This window comes from Camelina sativa, chromosome 15 (genome assembly GCF_030686135.1).
Source record: "Camelina sativa cultivar CO46 ecotype springtype chromosome 15, ASM3068613v1".
In the NCBI taxonomy this organism is placed as follows: Eukaryota; Viridiplantae; Streptophyta; class Magnoliopsida; order Brassicales; family Brassicaceae; genus Camelina; species Camelina sativa.
Genome location: NC_141894.1, coordinates 24927643 through 24947282, shown reverse-complemented (window position 1 = coordinate 24947282; position 19640 = coordinate 24927643). Strand labels below are relative to the sequence as shown.

At 34.7% G+C, this 19640-nt stretch overlaps 3 protein-coding genes and 1 pseudogene across 7 annotated transcripts; all 4 read right to left on the bottom strand.

Annotated features, from left to right (window-relative positions):
- Positions 1-6368: 6368 nt before the first annotated feature.
- LOC109129198 (uncharacterized) lies at positions 6369-6925 on the bottom strand. The gene has a single exon (XM_019236912.2). It carries the CDS (start codon positions 6733-6735, stop codon positions 6505-6507), a length of 231 nt encoding a protein of 76 aa, XP_019092457.1. The 5' UTR covers positions 6736-6925; the 3' UTR covers positions 6369-6504.
- A 3595-nt stretch (positions 6926-10520) lies between these two features.
- Positions 10521-19204, bottom strand: LOC104748667 (peroxisomal acyl-coenzyme A oxidase 1-like). Of its 5 annotated transcripts, XM_087488103.1 has the most exons (7): positions 19074-19204; positions 18686-18870; positions 18328-18509; positions 17378-18216; positions 17134-17242; positions 16985-17046; positions 16550-16895 (listed from the first exon to the last, which is right to left on the bottom strand). In XM_087488103.1, the coding sequence occupies exons 4-7, from the start codon at positions 17513-17515 to the stop codon at positions 16629-16631; spliced, it is 576 nt and encodes a 191-aa protein (XP_087344229.1). In that variant the 5' UTR covers positions 17516-18216; positions 18328-18509; positions 18686-18870; positions 19074-19204; the 3' UTR covers positions 16550-16628. The 5 variants fall into 5 exon arrangements, with proteins under 5 accessions (XP_087344228.1, XP_010468574.2, XP_087344230.1 ...); XM_087488102.1 differs by lacking the exons at positions 18328-18509; positions 18686-18870; positions 19074-19204 and adding an exon at positions 10521-12257 and having other exon boundaries at positions 16686-16895; positions 17378-17728; XM_010470272.3 differs by lacking the exons at positions 18328-18509; positions 18686-18870; positions 19074-19204 and adding an exon at positions 13491-13706 and having other exon boundaries at positions 16686-16895; positions 17378-17680.
- Positions 10673-12121, bottom strand: LOC147927071 (uncharacterized; annotated as a pseudogene).
- Positions 14497-15828, bottom strand: LOC147927070 (uncharacterized). Its single transcript, XM_087489084.1, has 3 exons — positions 15523-15828; positions 14851-15054; positions 14497-14532 (listed from the first exon to the last, which is right to left on the bottom strand). The coding sequence occupies exons 1-3, from the start codon at positions 15826-15828 to the stop codon at positions 14497-14499; spliced, it is 546 nt and encodes a 181-aa protein (XP_087345210.1).
- Positions 19205-19640: the final 436 nt, after the last annotated feature.

Sequence of the window (19640 nt, the reverse complement as noted above, 5' to 3'; positions counted from 1 at the left end):
TTTTTTCTATTCCTCAAACTAACTAATAAGTACTCCATTCACAGTCAAACTACACCTATTAATTAATTACAAAAAATACAATTAATAATATATATTGTAAAAATATCAATATATTTTATTATATAAAGTTGGGTTTTGAAAATTAGTTATTAACAGAATTTTAACACGTGTCAAGTTATTAATCTAACATTTTGACATGTGTAAAAGTTATTTTTTTTTTTTTTTTCCACAAAGATAATCTTTATTTCCTTTATGAAGAGTCAATACAAATGGCTTGCAGTAACCAAATCGGTACAAATTCAGAGTTAGAATAGGAAACATTGTCTACACAACCAAATTTTGCTAAATTATGAGCAGCAGAGTTGCATTCTCTCCTTGTAAAAAGAAAGGAAATGGAATCAAATTTTTCTTGCCAATATCGTATGTCATGTAGAAAGCTTGTCAAAGAACCATTCCTCTGTTTACCATTTAAGATATTAATCAGGTTTATGCTATCCCCTTCAAAGACTGTTTTTGTGTAACCTCTGTTCCAAGACTGTTCCAAACTTAGTAGTAGAGCTTTCGTCTCTGCTTCAAGGGGAGTTGCAGCAAATCCAAGGATCGAGGAACCCCAAGATAGAGGAACCCCTAAGTGATTTCGGATTATCCAGCCTCCTATGGCCTGAGAAGTGTCACTATCAAAAGCAGCATCAAAATTACATTTCACCAAGTGTATCTGTGGTACTTGCCAATGATGTGATTGTGCCGGGGTAGCTTGACTGATTTCCGGAAGAACATTAATATCTATCCATTCTTTTACTTCAGACTGGGCTTGCAGAATTGTTTTTGATGCACTCTCTCTGTAATTGTTAAAGACCGTATTGTTCCTGGCTTTCCAAATCCTCCAGATTAACCATAATGGGAGAAGAGCTGAATGGCGAGGAATATCCTGTCGTTGTGAAAAAAGAATTAAGTTCAAGATATTTTCCTCTGCATTGTCCGAAAGTTGGCTTAGGGTAAGTGTGTTTGAAAATTGCCAGGTAGACATAGCAAAGAGGCATGTGAATAACGCATGATTGATTGTCTCTTCTCCAAGTCTGCATCTCGAACATATGGGATCAATATTTACACTGCGGGAACAAAGTCTTGTGGTTGTAGGGAGGGCTAATGAGATTGTCCGCCAGAGGAAATGCTTGATTTTTGGCATTATGTTTAGTTTCCATATCTTATTCTTTAGTTCAACAGAGCCATGTGGAATAGTATGCTGAATGTTTGCAGTAGGATCGTGTGTAAGTAGCCAATAGCCTGATCTCACAGTATAGACACCAGAAAAAGTGTAGTTCCAAATTAATTGGTCAGGTCTCTCTTTCTTAGATAAGTAAATGTTTTTTACGAGATCATGATCTTCTGGCACAACTAATGAGTTTAGTTTCGTTATGTTCCATTCTCGGTTGGATTCGTGAGTGGATATTAGATCGTGAACCAGGACAGGCTCTGTTTGTGTTACTGTAATAGATATTGGACGCGGAGGATGAGAGTTTATAACATTGTCTATGCCAGCCCTGATAGCTCTTCCATCACCTATAATGAAACGTGTGCCTTTTTTAAGGAGAGCTATGCCCGTAAGTAAAGATGACCAGCCATAGGATTGGGTTCGTTTTGGTGTTGCGTCAATTAAGGACATATCTGGATAGTATCTTGCTTTCGTAACACGAGCAAACAGTGAGTCAGGAAATTGAATAAGGCGCCATGCTTGTTTTGCTAACAAAGCATCATTAAATTTTTCAAGATCTCTAAAACCCAGACCCCCTTCTTTCTTTGAGATCTGTAGCTTCTTCCAAGCTATCCAAGGGATTTTACGGTGTTGAGAGCTTCTTTCCCACCAAAAATCCATTAGCAATGATTCAATATCAGAAGTAACACCCTTTGGCAACTTGAAACAAGACATAGCATACACCGGCATAGAAACTGCAACTGATTTCATCATTACTTCTTTTCCTGCAGGAGATAGTTTTCTGGTAGTCCAATGTGATGTTCGCTTCTTTACACGTTCAATAATATTTTCGAACATTTCATTCTTTTTCCGTCCAAATTGTTCTGGCAGGCCAAGATATTTGCCACCTCCTCCATGGTTTGGGATCTTTAGGATTCTCTTGAGTCTTTCTTGAGTAGAGCTAAACACATTCGAACCAAAAGTAATCATAGATTTGGATGTATTGATTTTTTGACCCAAGTAGTGTTCATAGACATCAAAAACATCACGTAGAGCTTGACAGTTTTTTCTATTCGCTTGACAGAAAAAAGGGAGTCATCAGCAAATTGAAGGTGTGTAATGCGGGGAACACCATTACCAATTTTTACACCTTTTATATCTCCATCCTTTGCATAGGATTTGACAAGGTGGCTTAAAATGTCAGAGCAGAGAATAAAGAGATATGGGGAGAGAGGATCTCCTTGCCGAATTCCCCTTTCAGGCTTGATAAGTCCACAAGGTGAACCATTGATTAGGACAGAGTATGTAGTGGAGCGTACAACAGCCATGATCCATCCAATCCAGCGATCACAAAAACCAAATAATTTAAGTGTTGATTCAAGGAAGTTCCACTCTACTCTGTCGTATGCTTTGCTAACATCAGTTTTCACGGCCATGTATGTTTGTGAGACTCGCTTACGAGACTTCAAAGCATGCATTACTTCATGAGCTATGAGAACATTATCTTGGATGATTCTACCCGGAATAAAGGCAGCTTGTGAATCAGAGACAATGCTATCAAGGTGAGACTTAAGACGTTTGACAAGGCATTTAGATATGATCTTATATAGGACATTGCAGAGGGCTATTGGTCTATAGTCTGAAAGTGTCTCAGGATTATCTATCTTCGGGATCATGCATATATTTGTGTGATTGATACCTGGGGGCATGATAGATGTTTTAAAGAAATCTTGTACTGCTTGAATAACATCCTATCCGACAATTGACCAGCAACGTTTGTAAAATCTTGCAGTTAGTCCATCAGGTCCTGGAGCACGATCATCTCCAATTAGGCAAACAGCATCATAGATCTCTTTGTCTGAAAAATCTTTGGTGAGAGCAGAATTGGTGTCGTTTGTGAGTGTTGCTTTAAAGTCAGCAAAATCTGATGGAGAAACCGCATGGCCATTAGAAGAAAACATTTTAGTGAAGAAATCTTGAGCATGGTCACCAATTTCCTTATCACCATATATGAGATTTCCTTGTTCTGTATAAATGGAATTTATTCTGTTCTTTGATGATCTTGTTTTTGCACACGCATGGAAATAGCTAGTGTTTTGGTCTCCTTCTTGTATAAAGAGGTTCCTGCTTTTTTGTTTCCAGTGTTTTTCCTCGTCATTATAAGCTTTAGTGAGAGCCATTTGAAGTTGTGGTACCCGCTGTCTCTCTATTCGTATATTACTCTCCATTGCAGAGTTTAACTGAGAATGTAAAGCCTTGATACGCGTTTCTGCATTCAGTTGCGATTTATGTTTTAGAGCTGACATACTTCTGCGACAGTTTGCTATTCTTGCAGTAATTACCAAATTTGCAGAGTCACTCTGTTTTTCCCATCCTTCTCGTACAGTGTCATCAAATGTAGCTAGTTCACAGAGGCGCTTATCGAAGAAAAATCCTCTGTTTCGAGTTTCTTTCTTCACTTTTAACTGCAGGAAAAGTGGCCTGTGGTCAGAGCATGAGAAGTCCATGAATTCGAGTATCGCATTTGGAAAATTAGCTGCTCCATCGCTGTTAATCATGCATCGGTCCAGACAACAACGAACAGTATGCCTATAACGTTCTCCAACCCATGTAAACTTATCCCCTCTCGAGTTAATGTCATCCAAATCACATGTTGATATCATGTGCTTAAAATTTCTGAAAGTCCACTCATCTCTTATCGGACCACCTATCTTTTCATGGTTTGAAGTTATTTCATTAAAATCCCCAATGAGGATCCAAGGGTCTGATCGATGGTTTGAAATATGTTCAAGATGGTCCCATAGGATAGAACGTTCACTTTGTCTTGGATGACCATAAACACAGGATAAGTAAAAATTATTGTTTTTATAGGTTAATATTTAATTTTTACATGTGTAAAAGTTAATATTTAATTTTTCATCTAACAAAATAATTTATTCAAAAATACTGCTTTAAACTTTGTTCTAATTGGTAAAAAATTTAATATTTAATAGGAAGGATTTGAGATAATGACAAAAAAACAAAAAAATTGTTTATACAATATTAATAATGTAAAAAGATAATTATAAAAAATTATAAAAATTAAACAGTTTTTTTTTTAAAATAACTACAAGGAAAATATATATTCATAAAATTCAAAATTATAACATTATTTACTTATTTTAAATTTAAGTTATTAATTCAACAAAAATAAAATAGAAAAATGGATTAAGGAAAATGTACAGTTAATTATTAATTGTAAAAAATGTAAATACTCACTTCTATATAAATATAGATGATCTCACATTTTTCATCTAATAAAATAATTTATTCAAAAATACTGCTTTAAACTTTGTTCTATTGGTAAAAAAGTTTTAGTGGGAATGTAAATTTTCCTTATTTTCTAAACCTCCTACTTTCTCCCACTTTCCTTTTTTTCCCAGTTTGAAATAAGTAAGATTAATATATTGACTAAACAAAATGTAAGATTAATACATGCGTCTTCTTTTTCTAATACTATATTTTTAATTTTATTGTAGTATTTTTAGATTGTTTTATTTAATTTATATTTTCATCTTTGATTTGAGATTCATATATTACTGTGCTTATAATTTCTGTTTTCTTTAATTATGTCAAATTAATTTTTTTCTAATTTCTCAACCTTGATTGTTTGGTCATAAATCTTTTTTTTATGCAAACATAATTGTTACCATTAATTCAATCTCAAAGGGAGATAAAGAGTATAACCTTATCAACTTAATGGTTGGATAAACTAGGCTAATCAAACACAAGCTTACGACAAACATAGATAGATTGATTGGAAACACATAAACCATTTTTGATAGATCCATAGGAGCTCGAAGATAGAGACTACATCATAATGTGTCAAAGACACTTCCACGAATAGGAAATTTAACATTAGTTATTATCCAAAGATTTTGTGACGTTGGAAAAGAGCTTTTTGTTTCATTGGTTATCGGAGGATGTCACTTTGAGATAGTTAAAAGACGTGAATATGTTCTCTCACACATGAGGAAGACAGAGCAAGGTTCTCTACATGGTGCATGGAGGAGGTTGGATGCATGCAAGGTTATTTCCTCAAGGGAGGAAGTTGGAGCCAAAGTTCTCTTCATGGTGAAGGAGGTTGGACGCAAGGTTCTCCCATAAGGGAGGAGAGGAGGGCAGAACCGATGTTCTCTCTATGGTTTCATACACTATTGTGATGATACATCATTGAGTAGTATACTTTGTAATATATATATATATATATATATATATATATTTTTTTTTTGTCAACTATTGGACCACAATAGGCCGGCCCATTAGCCAAATTCCTACATTCGTAGGAGCCGGGACTCGATCCCGGGTGTGATGGTGCCTTCTACAAATGGACTTACCTCCTGCCACTGCACTAAGGTCACTTCACCTTTGTAATATATATTTTATTCGAGAAGTTTTATGAACCAACAATTTTAATGATTAAAGAAACTATGCAAAAATGAAAATAAATAGACATAAAATAGTTGGGTAATGTGTTTATATAGATTTTTTCCTAGATGGTGGTAAAGAATATATTTGTAACATACAATATACTTAGGTTTAGAAAATACACTTTTAATGGTTACATACATCAAAAATTTGCAAATGGATATAAATCAGTGTATTATAGCCAAAAAAAAATTATAATTAACGTCAATAAATTTTAATATATTTTTTTAAATTTAATTTTATTTACAAAAATTTTAAACCCGCACATCGGACGGGTCTATATCTAGTATAATATATTTGTAAGAATATTTGTGTTATTATTTATTAACTATAGAAAAACAATCTTATTTTAAAACAGATATTTTTTAAATATAGAAAATTGGTAAATCTCTCTATATATTAATAGCTATCAATTTATCGATAAATTAATACTTTTATAAATTAATAAAATATTTCGCTTCCGATATTAAATTTATAGAGGTTTTATAAGTTTTTTTTTGCGGGTTTTCGAATTTATTTAGGTAACTAAAATAATATCAAAATATTAATAATTCGGTTTTGTGGTTTTTGTTTGTCAATGAATCTCTTTGTCAACCCGATTGGGTTTGTTTGGTTTTTGTTTGTCAATGAGCTTAATTAGTTTAAGGAGTCTTCACCATTCCTAAGCTACACGTAGTGATGATTATGCAGATGCAGTTTGAGATAGTTGTTGTCGTTTGATTTTTCCATAATTACCTTTAATTATACATAATCCACTTCAAATTTTTACATAACTTCCATTTCCAAGAAAGAAAGAAAAAAAAAAAAAAAAAAAAGAAGAAGAAGATTACAAGATCTTGTACAAATTACCAGCAGCTAAGTTCAAGAGCCTCTTGAAAACGCTTCTCTAGTGTATCTTGATCACCAAAGAGCCGGAGACCAACTTTGGAACGATCCTCACCGTCCGACGCCTTCCAAGGCAAAAGAATACCGGAGACACGTGTCGACTTAACGGCGGGAGACGACGGATACTGATTTGTTGCTTTGTGGCTAATTAGGGGATGTGAGAGTATGAGCATTGCAGCCGATGGTGCCATTGATCGATGGATAAGAATATCTTTAAACAATCAAGAGAATTGGATAAGCTTGTTTGGAGAGTCAAGAGTGCATGATGTATGGGTCAATTTATAAATAATTGTTGTGGGAACAGATAGACATGCAAAAAAATTAACAAAGATTGGTAGGGATGAGAGTAATTTCTGTGGGAGCCGCTGAATTGTTTAGGAAGAAAGAATCAAAAAGTTAATATAAAGAATTGCAACTGATGGGCATGTGGTTTAGCAAGTCTGGCTTGTGTCAAAACTATGTGAGGTAAGAGGTGCACACGCAGTACCTATGGGCGACACCGTCTCTGATATTTTTTATATCCATGAGGGATAAAATGAGACATGCTTTCAATCATTTCACTGATTTCATTCACAAATTGATACTTTATTCGGTTTTGTCCAATAACTTAAATAAATATAAAGTTCTTACCAGAAAAACAAATAATTTGTAATAGAAAAAAAATAATCAGTTCTAAACTACCATTTCTCATTAATATTTCCCCCCATCATCTCTTTTATCTGCCGCCTCCTTCACCGTGATGTCGGCGGAAAATAATTAAGTGGGGTTATTGGTTGGGACAATTGCATATTTAGTACTTTTATTTGCATTTAAATGAGTTCGTAGATCCTATATTCGTTTTTCAAGAAACATAACCACTAAGGATGCTAAAATTACAGTTGACCTCTTTACGATCAAACAAAAAACAGAAGCCAAAATGACAGATTTAACCCGATGAAGTCTGCAATAGATATCTTTAAAGTTAATTTCAAATTGACATCAAAGGAAATACTTAAAAGTAAGTCTACTCCTTAATTATAGATAAAATTTTAATTTTAAAAATTATAAAAAATAATTTGGTTAACCGTTTGACCAAATAATAACCACATAGACTTCCTGCATTGTAATAAAATAAATTTACATATAAACTAGTCAAATTAAGGGAGGTAATCTTAATTAGGTTAAAATCATTTGATTTAGGGTTTGCTTAAGTAGACTTCTCTGTAGACTATTCGTGGTTGACTTAAAAGTAAGTTTACTCCGTAATTATAGGTAAAATATTAATTTTAAAAATTATAAAAAATAATTTGGTTAACCGTTTGACCAAATAATAACAACATAGACTTCCTGCATTGTAATAAAATAAATTTACAGATAAACTAGTCAAATTAAGGGAGGTAATCCTAATTAGGTTAAAATCATTTGATTTAAGGTTTGCTTAAGTAGACTTCTCTGTACACTATTCGTGGTTGACTTAAATGTAAGTTTACTCCTTAATTATAGGTAAAATTTTAATTTTAAAAATTATAAAAAAATAATTTGGTTAACCGTTTGACCAAATAATAACCACATAGACTTCCTGCATTGTAATAAAATAAATTTACATATAAACTAGTCAAATTAAGGGAGGTAATCCTAATTAGGTTAAAATCATTTGATTTAGGGTTTGCTTAAGTAGACTTCTCTGTAGACTATTCGTGGTTGACTTAAAAGTAAGTCTACTCCTTAATTATAGGTAAAATTTTAATTTTAAAAATTATAAAAAATAATTTGGTTAACCGTTTGACCAAATAATAACCACATAGACTTCCTGCATTGTAATAAAATAAATTTACATATAAACTAGTCAAATTAAGGGAGGTAATCCTAATTAGGTTAAAATCATTTGATTTAGGGTTTGCTTAAGTAGACTTCTCTGTAGACTATTCGTGGTTGACTTAAAAGTAAGTCTACTCCGTAATTATAGGTAAAATTTTAATTTTAAAAATTATAAAAAAATAATTTGGTTAACCGTTTGACCAAATAATAACCACATAGACTTCCTGCATTGTAATAAAATAAATTTACATATAAGCTAGTCAAATTTAGGGAGGTAATCCTAATTAGGTTAAAATCATTTGATTTAGGGTTTGCTTAAGTAGACTTCTCTGTAGACTATTCGTGGTTGACGTTCTTATGCCATCAACTAGTAATATTATATTATTTTAAGCTCACCGACAATTTAACCAAACCGATAGCTGAACCTAACCGATTGCGTACCAATTCTCTTATTTTAACCTAACCGGATTCGGTAACCATATAAATACTTCTTTCTGTAGGTGAACCCTAGTTTGTATGTGCTTTCTCTCTCTCCACAATTTCTCTCTATAAAATTCCGATATTGTTGCTCTCTAAAATTCAGATTCTATCCTCATCATTTATCGTCTTCGAAACTGAAGGACATCTCAGATTAAGTATTCTCATCATAGGAAGTCGGCTATTTGCTTTTGTAACGCTTTAGCTAATTTTGTTCGAAAATATATATGTTCTCATAGTTTTTTGTTCATTTTACACACAGATATGGGGCTATACAGCTACACTCAGCCATCTTCTAGTTCTTTGCTAGTATGGAGTGAAGGTCCACCCGAAGTAAACTTTACTGGCCTGACAGTTGGAATTCCTGACAGATGTTTCCGCGGAAGGGAAACCGTTATGAAATGTTCCACCACAGCCAACAATCCTGGAAGGATTTTCTTTGGATGCAATAACCATGAGGTTGTTAGATTGTATGATGGTTATTCGTTTGGTATAATTATTATTTGAGTATATATAATATTCTTATGGTATATTTACTTCTATGATACGGTATAGGATGGAGAGGACCATATTATGAAATGGTGGGATGAGGCTATTTTGCAAGAACTTCAAGCAATGAGAGGTTGACTTGCTGGCCAAAGGGATTCTATTACAGCCATCCAGGAAAATGATGAAATGCTATGGGTTCAGCAGGAGCTAGAGAAGGTGAATGATCAGATGAAGGAATTACGTCTGTCAATTCGTCGTGTACGCGGGGTGGTCGAGAATGTCTTAATCGCCGGTATAATCTTAATTGTTGTATTAATCTCTTTTGCTTTGTAGATCTTTCAAGTAAAATTTGTGAACCTCTCTTTATCGTGGCCGTTTGTTTGAATGGCGTATTTATGTCTGTAATCTGTTAAACTTGCTTCAGTTTCTTTAATATTTGGACGATATCATTGACTTCATTTTTTGACCTATTTAGTAGACTTCTCTATTAAGAAATCAGTCGACAAAGATACTCGTTAATGATTTACGACGCAACCATTTACGTGATTAATTATGTAACTGTTCATTGTAACCGTTTTGTCTCGTATATATAAACCAGCCCGGGGCCTTTTGATTATTTTAAAACTGCAACCAAAAAAGTTATCAGTAAATCATTTCTTCTCTCTTTTAAAAAAAGTAGTACGTAGTTCATCTTGAAAGTCTTGGACGACGGAGAATTGGTGATTGAAAGTCTTGTATCGGTCAATATAAATCATCCACGCTTAATTGGAGACTGATCACGGTTGGGTAATTGAAACTTTCTCTATATCACTACAATTCATCATATCATTCACGTTTGTTTCATTCTTAAAAATATTCTATATCATATCACTTTATACTTGATAGTTTTGCAGTTTAAAGTACGTTTTAGTTTCCCCAGAAAGAAGTCTACTTGATAAGTCTTCAGCATATTAGTACAAAAATTAATTTGATTTGATGGATATACTCCTTAAAGTACATTTTAGTTTCCCCAGAAAGAAGTCTACTTGATAAGTCTTCAGCATATTAGTACAAAAATTAATTTGATTTGATGGATTTACTCCTTAAAGTACGTTTTAGTTTCCCAGAAAGAAGTCTACTTGATAAGTCTTCAGCATAATAGTACAAAATTTAGTTAGATTTGATAATTTTGCAGTTTAAAGTACGTTTTAGTTTCCCAGAAAGAAGTCTACTTGATAAGTCTTCAGCATAATAGTACAATAATTAATTTGATTTGATGGATTTGCAGTTTAAAGTACGTTTAGTTTCCCCAGAAAGAAGTCTACTTGATATGTCTTCAGCATAATAGTACAAAAATTAATTTGATTTGATGGATTTGCAGACGGTTCAGTTTCCCGTGGCGAAGTCTGCGAGAGAAGTCGTCGACATAATCATTACAAGGTATAAATTGATTTGACGTTAGTTGGAGATGGTAGTAACATATCCCTCGTGTTGCCCATGGAATAACATTGCGACATGCTTTAGCTATTGAACTGCACCTATCCGAAACTACTACCAGTGGATGTTCATCCGAGATACACTCACTTAATTTGGTGAAAAACTAATCCCATGAAGCATCACACTCCGAGTCGACAATTCCAAAAGCCAAGGGAAATATCTGAAAGTTACCATCTTGTGCGCAAGCGACTAGCAATACACCTTCATACTTTCCAGTGAGATGGGTCCCATCAACCACAATAACTCGCCTCACGTAATTGAAACCACGGATTGAAGCATCGAAAGATAGGAAAAGGTAGTTAAACCTATGCTCGTCATCAACAACAAGGTCAACGACACTTCCCGGGTTTGACTGCTCTATTTTCCTAAGACAATAAGGCAAATTCGTGTATCCAGATTCGGCGTTTCCTCTCACATATTTCAGTGCATGTTGTAAAGCCCTGTACGAAGTTGTGTAATCCAATGTCATGCCGAACATTGTCCTCATTAAATCTTCGATATGTTGTGGGACAACACCATCTACTATTCCTACCCGGTCTACAAAAAGCTGCCCAATATATTGGTGGTGGAACGCTTACGGTGAGCTAGGCGGTCCACAATAGAACATGTATGCACGTTCAGATATTTGGTGACCCAAAAAGTGGTTGGATCATTCTTCACACTGGCGACGACCCTCCACATGCATCCTGGCACAGAGCATATTGCCACCAACCGATTCTTTGTTGACTTCTTAATTTTGAAAGAGAATTTTAACATAATAGCGGTCAAACGCACCTCTGTTATGACATCATGTTTGCATGGAAAGCATTGACCTACTTTCAGTTGGTCTATCTAAGGATTATTTAACTGTCCATGAATACCACCAACAAACGGTTTCCCTTCTTCAGCATCTACATCCAGGTGATCTCCATCGTCATCGTCATCTTCATCTTCAAATTTCCCGTACTCACTGTAATCGAAATCCATGTCGTCAACATCTTTCGGCTTCTCATCTTTAGTATCATGGAGAGCTTCTTGACATTCTTCTACACATTCATCCGCACCTGGATCTACGTCGTCACCTACTTCACCCGTTGACTCCCCATCGTCTATAGAATGAGAGTTTTTTATATCATTAACACATTCCTTAACTGGCTGTCCATCCATGCATCGCGTAGAGACGCAAAGGCGAACAACATTCCTACTACTAAAATCTATCAAGTTCTGAACTGATCTATCATTTGTGACATAGACAGGAGGGGTATCTTGGGGCAATTGCTGAAGCATCATCTCTGTTAAGGAATACGATAACTGAACCATCTCTGTTTCTTTGTCAATCTGATAATCTTCTACAGCCATTTCAAGAAGCTCAGCGTATGTACAACCGTGTCGCAAAAAAAACATTCGCCCACCTTTGCGTCCATCCATATCAAAATGCCAAGACCCATTTCTCGTCACCCATACTCCAAAAACAACAGGTATTTGCGCCATTTACCTGAAAGAGTAAGCAGCAAGTCAAATACTCATTACACAGCTGACTACCCGTAGAAGTCTTAAATCAATAACCTAGATGCCTAACAAAACCAAAAACATGATTCATCCAAAAGTATAATATATTATCATGAAAAACATATACAGAGGCAATAACATAACCGATACAAAACAAATGAGGTACAAATTCAATAAGAAAAATTTATAAATTTCAATTAAACACTATTTCATTTATACAGACTTCACAGATAACTCCAATACGTTGACTTCCCAAATTAGTCTACCTTTGTTACCTAACTGTCTATGAAAACCAAAAACTTGATTTCTCCATATTATAATATGGATTCATGTCAAAAACATACAGAGGCAAGTAAATAACATGTATCAAAGAATACATCAAGAAAATCTTAAAAATTATCCACCAATTTGCAATAATTTGGTTTTCAATTTATGCTGACTTCATGTTCACATCAACGAGTAGAAATAAAAAAGACTACACTAGGAAAACTTCAAATGAAGTCTATTTCTTAGGGTCTATTTTTGCAATTACAATTTTACAAAGCAGATTGCGAATGAAGTCTACCATAACCGGTTGACTTCTTTTGTGGTCTTCCTTTATTAATTTTTTGGTTAGTTTTGCAATTAAATAGATAAAACAAGGTAGACTTCAATGGAAAGTTCAACAGGTTAACTTCAAATATAGTCGACTCTGGTTAATTTTGCAATTGACCAACCCATTGACTTTACAGTAGACTTCTGTCTACTAAGTAGACTTTAACTATCCGTCAACAAGAAAAAGTAAACTTCATCGTGGTTAGTTTTGCAATTGACCAAGTTTGACTTTCGTCAAGTAGACTTCGTACAAAGTATACATTAATGATGACTTCGTTTGCAGTCTGCCGTGGTCATTTTTGCAATTGACCAACATTTGCATTTTTTAAACAGTAGACTTCTTTTGCAGTCACCTAATTATTTTAATATATTAATATTACGGTCAATGCTTAAATATTTTGGTCAATTCCAAAAATAGTCACTATGGAAGTCTACTCGTTTATTATCATAAGAAGACTTCTACTAGCAGTCATCACTAAAAAATCAATAATTTGGTCAATTGCAAAAATACACCTTAGTAGACTGCAAACGAGGTATCGGTTGGAAGTATTGTAATACAGTCTACACTATATTTTTTTGTTGTCAAATGAAATTAAGGAGACTGGAATTTTAGTCTACGCGCTCGAAAGTCGATAAATTTTAAATTGCAAAACTGACCACATAGTAGACTTTACATGATATTATGACGGTTGGACTAACAAATGAAGTCTATTTTTGACAAAAAAAAACAAAGAAAAACATGAAATCTACCGGAAAGTAACGTATCGGTGGTTGTTTCGCAATGTCAAGCACCAAGGACGTCGTATTTAGTCACCACTGAAGAAACACAGCGCCAATTTTCCTTGTACACGAGATATAACAAGATTAACGAACTTTTAATTTTTTTATATTAAAATGGAGAGGAGATGGAAGAAAATGAAGTTCTCATAGCATTGGGTATTATTTAAGCTCACAAATTTGGGTTGTTGAAGCATTAAGAGCTTCTAATTTGGTTGTTAATGGTGGTTGGAAAATTGATGACGGTGGCACAACCATAAATAAAAGAAGAAGATGAGGATATGGATGTAATAAACATTTTCGCAAGAAATTTAAATAAATCAGAAATAATGGCATTTCTGTGAATACATGGAATGGCAGAGGATTTAGTAGGGAGAAAGTGGCAAATGTTGGAGAGAGAAAAAAGAGGGGTGCAATTTTGCAATTGACTCAAGTCAGGGGTCCAAAATTGCAATCGTCCCTTATTGGTTTGAGATTTGAATCAAATTTTAAAGATTTTAAATATTACGTAGAATCCGTTGTTATTAGATTAAGATTTTGTTAAACTCTGTTAAAGTTTAGTGTTATTAGTTTGTGATTTGTAAAAAGTCATTTAAAATCTTAACAAATTTGGGTTATTGGATTCAGACTTTTATAAAATCATTAAAAGTTTTGTGTTATTCAGTTAAAATAAAAGAATCTAGAATTGTTAATGAGTTTAATTATTATGTTATTAGTTCATGATTTTAGACACTTTCTTTATAAAATAAAGTCATGAAAAATATCACAAAAATACAGGGATTGTTTGGAGGTCTCTACAAGATTTTATAAAACTAATCAACAAAACTTTACTTATAAAGATTTTGTTGAACTCTTCAAAAATCTTCGTAAATTAGACTCCAATACCACCCCTAAAGAGTTTTAGTATAAAATATATTACTTAAATTTCAAATTTGCAGATGAATTAGCTTATAATTTGAAATTTAGTTTAAATTTGTCATTTTCATCAAATCAAATTTTCATCTCGTAATTTTTGTGATTTTTAAAGAGACCATTTTGATTCATGAGCGATTCAATATCTTTTTTTTTTTGAACAACGAGCGTTTTAGTATCTTTTTTTTTTTTTGGTTAAACACTTCACTTTCATTAAGATAAAAAGTTTCAACCTCTAACAAAAGAGGAAATACATCCAAAACAAAGGAAATTGGGCAACAAAAGCCAAAGAAAACCATAAAAAGATGGCTAAGCAAAGGATAGATAAGATACAAATCATAGGAAGAGAACATAAGAGACCAACAAACAAGTACAATCTCAACAGTTTCTTGATAGATCGCATCCATAATAACCATCAGTCGGGAGGAAGAACCTTTCAATACCGACAAGTCTTGATCATCCAAACCCCTCCAAACAAGAGAGAATTTTGGGAAAGGAAACTTCAAAGACACGAACGTTAAACAGTCAACAAATGCTGAACGAGAACAGTCTTGAACAACAATCCCCACTTCTACTTCAAGCAGAACAGTTAACACAATGCTCCCTGTAACACTACCACTAAAAACAAGTGAAGTATATGGGAGGAATAAAGGCTCCATAAAGGAGAGATGAGAGCTACAAAAGCCCCGATGAACCAGGTGAACTGGTTGGTTGTCTAGATTCAAAGAACTTTGTCCAAGCTGCCACAAGACAAGTTTTAACAAAGCCAAATCGAGATAGGATCCGCATACTGCGGTAAATGATCGCATCAAAGCAATAAGGTTGCTGCAAGAGAGCATTAAAGTAGACACAACAGTATCTAAGTCCATAACTTCATCCAAATACCACAAAAACAGAGCCGCAAACTCAACCAACATCCATGACCTTCCCGACTTATCAGAAGGTTTAGAGGGCGAGTAAGAGCATACCTGAGGGAACATCTGGTGAAGTAAGGTGAGGGCATCAGTCGGCGACGGAAAGCCCGGTGTGGAGGAGAGAGGGACGATGAACAAGTCACACGCTCTGAAGGAGGAGAGATTCAGCGGCTGGGCAAGAGATTCACCAAAGGAGAAGCAGATCTGAGGGTCCGGTGGATCCGGTGGTTCCGGTGGAGTCGGCGGAGAAAGAGGCTCCGGCGGTGGTGCACGAGGGGGCCTCAAGCGGAGGAAATCGACCGAAGACATCGGTAAGCAGCGAGAGTGGCTCGAAATCGACGGAATCAAGGAAGAAGTCATCTCGTCGTGTGAAGAATCTCGCCGGAAAACAGTTACGTCACCAGAAAAGAGAACCACCCGAGAGAGATCTCACCTTAGCAAAGCGAAACAGATCAGGAAAGGAGATTGCCGGAGAAACGTCGCTGGTGGAAGAAGCTCATCCTGTGGAAGTAGCGGCTCCTTTATTTTCGTGCCTGAGAGAAAAACTCTAGGGCGAACTTTTGAGTTCCTTCTCTCACTTCTAGTATCTAAGATATTCAAAATGTCTCTTTGTACATAGTAGGGATTCTTTTTTTCTTTTATTGTTCGTGTAGGTTTCACTCCCTATTATATTCATGAGCAATATCGAGATAAAATTCAAACTTTCAGAAACAATGAAATTTAGTTTAAATTTGTCATATTCATCAAATCAAAATTTTATCTTGTTATTTTTATGATCTTTAAAGAGACCATCTTGATTCATGAGCGTTTCAATATAAAAAATGTGTCTTTTTGCATATACTGTAATAGGGATTTTCTTATTTTTTTACTTTCAAAATTTCTAACTACAGAAAGCTTAAAAGCTGGCCTCAAACAACGTCCAATTTTGGTTTCGTTTATTGTTCGTGTAGGTTTCACTCCCTATTATATTCATGAGCAATTTATCAAAATAAATTCAAACTTTCAGAAATAATCAAACAAATCACATCATTAGGGCATCATTAATGGGGTGACTTTTTTTTGTGTTCTTAGACTAAATATATAGTGAAAATAATGTAAGATCAGTTGTTAAGATCATATGTTAAAAAAATGGAAGAACTAATTTTGGTGTTCTTACACAACTAAGTCACTGTGCATAATAACAACTCAATCAAAAAGCTTCTTAGTAACCAACTCACTTTGGAAGCAGTCTGAGTTGGTGTGTGAATAACAAACTCATCCGTCTTGGGATCAAAGGTAGCAGTTGTCTCAAGGCCTTGAACATTAGAGCCATGACCAAGCTCAGTTTGTGCATAACACCCAATAATCTGCATCTTATTCGCCAGCGACAACCACTTCTGCTGCTGCTCCTCAGTGCCCGGCCCTTTAATAGCAGGCACAAACATTCCCTACAGAACAAAAAATTAAAAACATGAATCAAATAATCAAAATGGTGTCATTAGAAGTCATATATATTGATTGATAAAGAAAAGAGTACCCAGTGCAGATCAACATAGGCAGGCTGATCAACAAAGTGCCTCAATCTTCCTGCTTCTTCCTCTTTAACCAACCAACAAAGATTGATCAATACAAAAACTCAAATAAACGGAAACAATTAGGAGCGTGAGAAGAAGGAATCAGCCATACCAGTGAGACGAAGCTCGATAATCCTCTTGAAAGCATGAGCACATTTCCTCAAAGTGCTCTTAAACAGCTCCTTCCTATTCAATCGAGCTCTATTGCTTTTCTCAAATACCTAAATATAAACAAAGATAAAACACGGAAAATTCAACAAATCGAACATGATGAAAAAATCCCTAATCCTATTATCCTAATCGGGAGAAGAAAAAGAACAAGGAGAATTGAGAGGAAGAAGAAGAAGAAAAGAAACCGGATCGGAGGCGACGAGGCGGGCAATTCGATCGGAAACCTCAAAAGCGTGGCGGGAACCAGCCCAGACGATCTTCATTTCGTCGACGTCGAACTCCGCCTTGTTCCTCTCATCAGCAAGGTGATCAACTCCTTCCATGATTTCGTAATTTCACCAAAAGAAAACACTCAAAACTTCTCTCAGAGATTATTAAGAGATGATGGTGATGAAGAAGAATGGTAGCCAAATCGACTCGATTTCGAAGAGAATGAGAGAAATGAAAATTTTTCGTTCTCTCAAAATTTTTTTGACTAATCAGAAGGCAGGAAAAAAATAAGAACAGGCTGTGGATCAGTTCTAGATGAAGACCATTTTTTTTTATCCAAGCCCAATGTTTCGTTTTTCAATAATATTATTGAGCTTAGAACACATCAAGTGTTGCCCCATTAATAATGGCCTTAGGTGTGGTAAATGATCAGAGCATCATTAGTGGAGTACCTCTCCTAAGTTACTCTCAAATTAATTAATTATATAATTAATATTTATTCAAGTAAAGCAACCCTAAGAGTATTTCTGCAAAATCATTCATTTACTAGAGAACCCAAATAAGGTTGCTCAATCTTTTTTACATAATAATTTTTAATTTATATTTAGTAATTATCAAACTTTAATGTAAGAAAGCAGAAAACAGAGCAAACTGAAATAGTTCTTGATTAAGACAAAAACAGAATTGAACCTTTTCAAGCTTTCTTTACTTAGTTGTCCATCTCTAATAAGTGTTGGAGGAGAAAAGCTCTGCAAATGCTTATGAACTTCAAACATGAGCTCAAACTTGGCGTGATCTAAACTCTACTTTTGGTCTGCCATATCAAAATATTGTAAGTTTCCCACAAAAGAAATCCACCAGTAAGACAACAAAGCAAATCACTTGCAAGCGTTATAGCATTACTTTTGTTTCAGAGAGCTCATACCGAGTAAACAAAGTAGATAATGGTTGAAGATCATGAGATTATGAGTGTGATCAACATAATGATGTCACTCCAAGGTTGTGCATCAAATAAATCAGGCAATGTCACCAAGAGAAATGGAATTAGAGTCAGTAGCATAATCCCTGCAGGTTTCTTGTTCTTAGGATCCGCCTCTACGCTTGCTTCTGCAGAGAGCAAGAAACCGGAAAATCAAACAGACTTCACACATAATAAAGATCATATTATTGGATTCTTTTTGTCCTGTATATATATATATATTAAAAGATCATATTTATTAAAATGAGAACTTGTTATTAAACTCTTATACTAAACAGATTTGAACAAATGAATATTTTCTTACCGAGGTTGTTCTTTTGATGGATGATTCTCTTCTGATTGACGGATCTGGATTAGGACTGGTCAAAACAAAGACAACGCAAGCTCCCCATTGTATTGTCAGAGCAAAAATTGAGTGTCCTATTGTAACTCCTACGTTGTTTCCCACAATCATGAGAGCACCTTCGTGTGTCGCTGCTAGTCCTGGTGCTAAGATCAAGAAAATCAAGAAGTAAGTTAAGATTCTCAAATTTTATATTTTCAACTCATTTCTTAGTGGGAAGGTTCCTTACATATCATAAGCTCACAATCATTAACACAAACACAGACATAACACTTCAAGAACATAAAAAACCTACTCATTCTACTCAAACAATACCTAACAACAACATTTGCAATCTAGAGTACCATACCTTTTCAAGTGAGATAACACAACCGCTGTTAGCATTTTGAGCTTGCTCTCTTCGTTTTTCCTTTACCTTGAATAACCCAATCATTGCTTCTGACTCTCATCAATCACAATTCTATGGTCATCACTTCTATAATATATTAAAAAATCTCTCCTTGTGATATATAACTACAACTATAAAACAGAGCAATCACAATTACAAACTACACATCACAATAATTGAATCCCAAATCTGAAGATCCCTAAAGCAAAGCTCTCTTTCACCAAATAAATAGATGAGAAGACGAACTTTATCTCGCCGATACGCTAGCCGGTAGACCTCGCCGTCCTCTTCCATCGCTGTGAATCGATTGAATTTCCAGATTTTCCGACGAATCGCCTCTTCCATCGCTGTTTGGAACGAGAGAGAAGAGAGAGAGAGTTGCGAAGAATGAAAGAAAAAATGGAGAAAAAAAAAATATTTTATATTTATGCGTCTACCAATAGGGATAAGCCACGTCGCGTTACTCAGGAGGTTGCTCAATTCCTTCCCAAAGCAGCGATACTCTCAAATTTTTCTCGGAAATGAGTT

Excerpts from the sequence above, each read along its gene's own strand:
- LOC109129198 (XM_019236912.2), bottom strand. The coding sequence starts at position 6,735 with ATGGCACCATCGGCTGCAATGCTCATACTCTCACATCCCCTAATTAGC.
- LOC147927070 (XM_087489084.1), bottom strand. The coding sequence starts at position 15,828 with ATGACTTCTTCCTTGATTCCGTCGATTTCGAGCCACTCTCGCTGCTTA. Across the intron at positions 15,055-15,522 it reads TTCACCAGATGTTCCCTCAG|TTTCCTTTCCCAAAATTCTC; the intron begins GTATGCTCTTAC and ends GTGTCTTTGAAG. Across the intron at positions 14,533-14,850 it reads TGCTTAGCCATCTTTTTATG|GGGTGGTATTGGAGTCTAAT; the intron begins GTTTTCTTTGGC and ends AAAACTCTTTAG.
- LOC104748667 (XM_087488102.1), bottom strand. The coding sequence starts at position 17,515 with ATGGAAGGAGTTGATCACCTTGCTGATGAGAGGAACAAGGCGGAGTTC. Across the intron at positions 17,047-17,133 it reads TATCGAGCTTCGTCTCACTG|AGGAAGAAGCAGGAAGATTG; the intron begins GTATGGCTGATT and ends GGTTGGTTAAAG. Across the intron at positions 16,896-16,984 it reads CCTATGTTGATCTGCACTGG|GGAATGTTTGTGCCTGCTAT; the intron begins GTACTCTTTTCT and ends TTTGTTCTGTAG.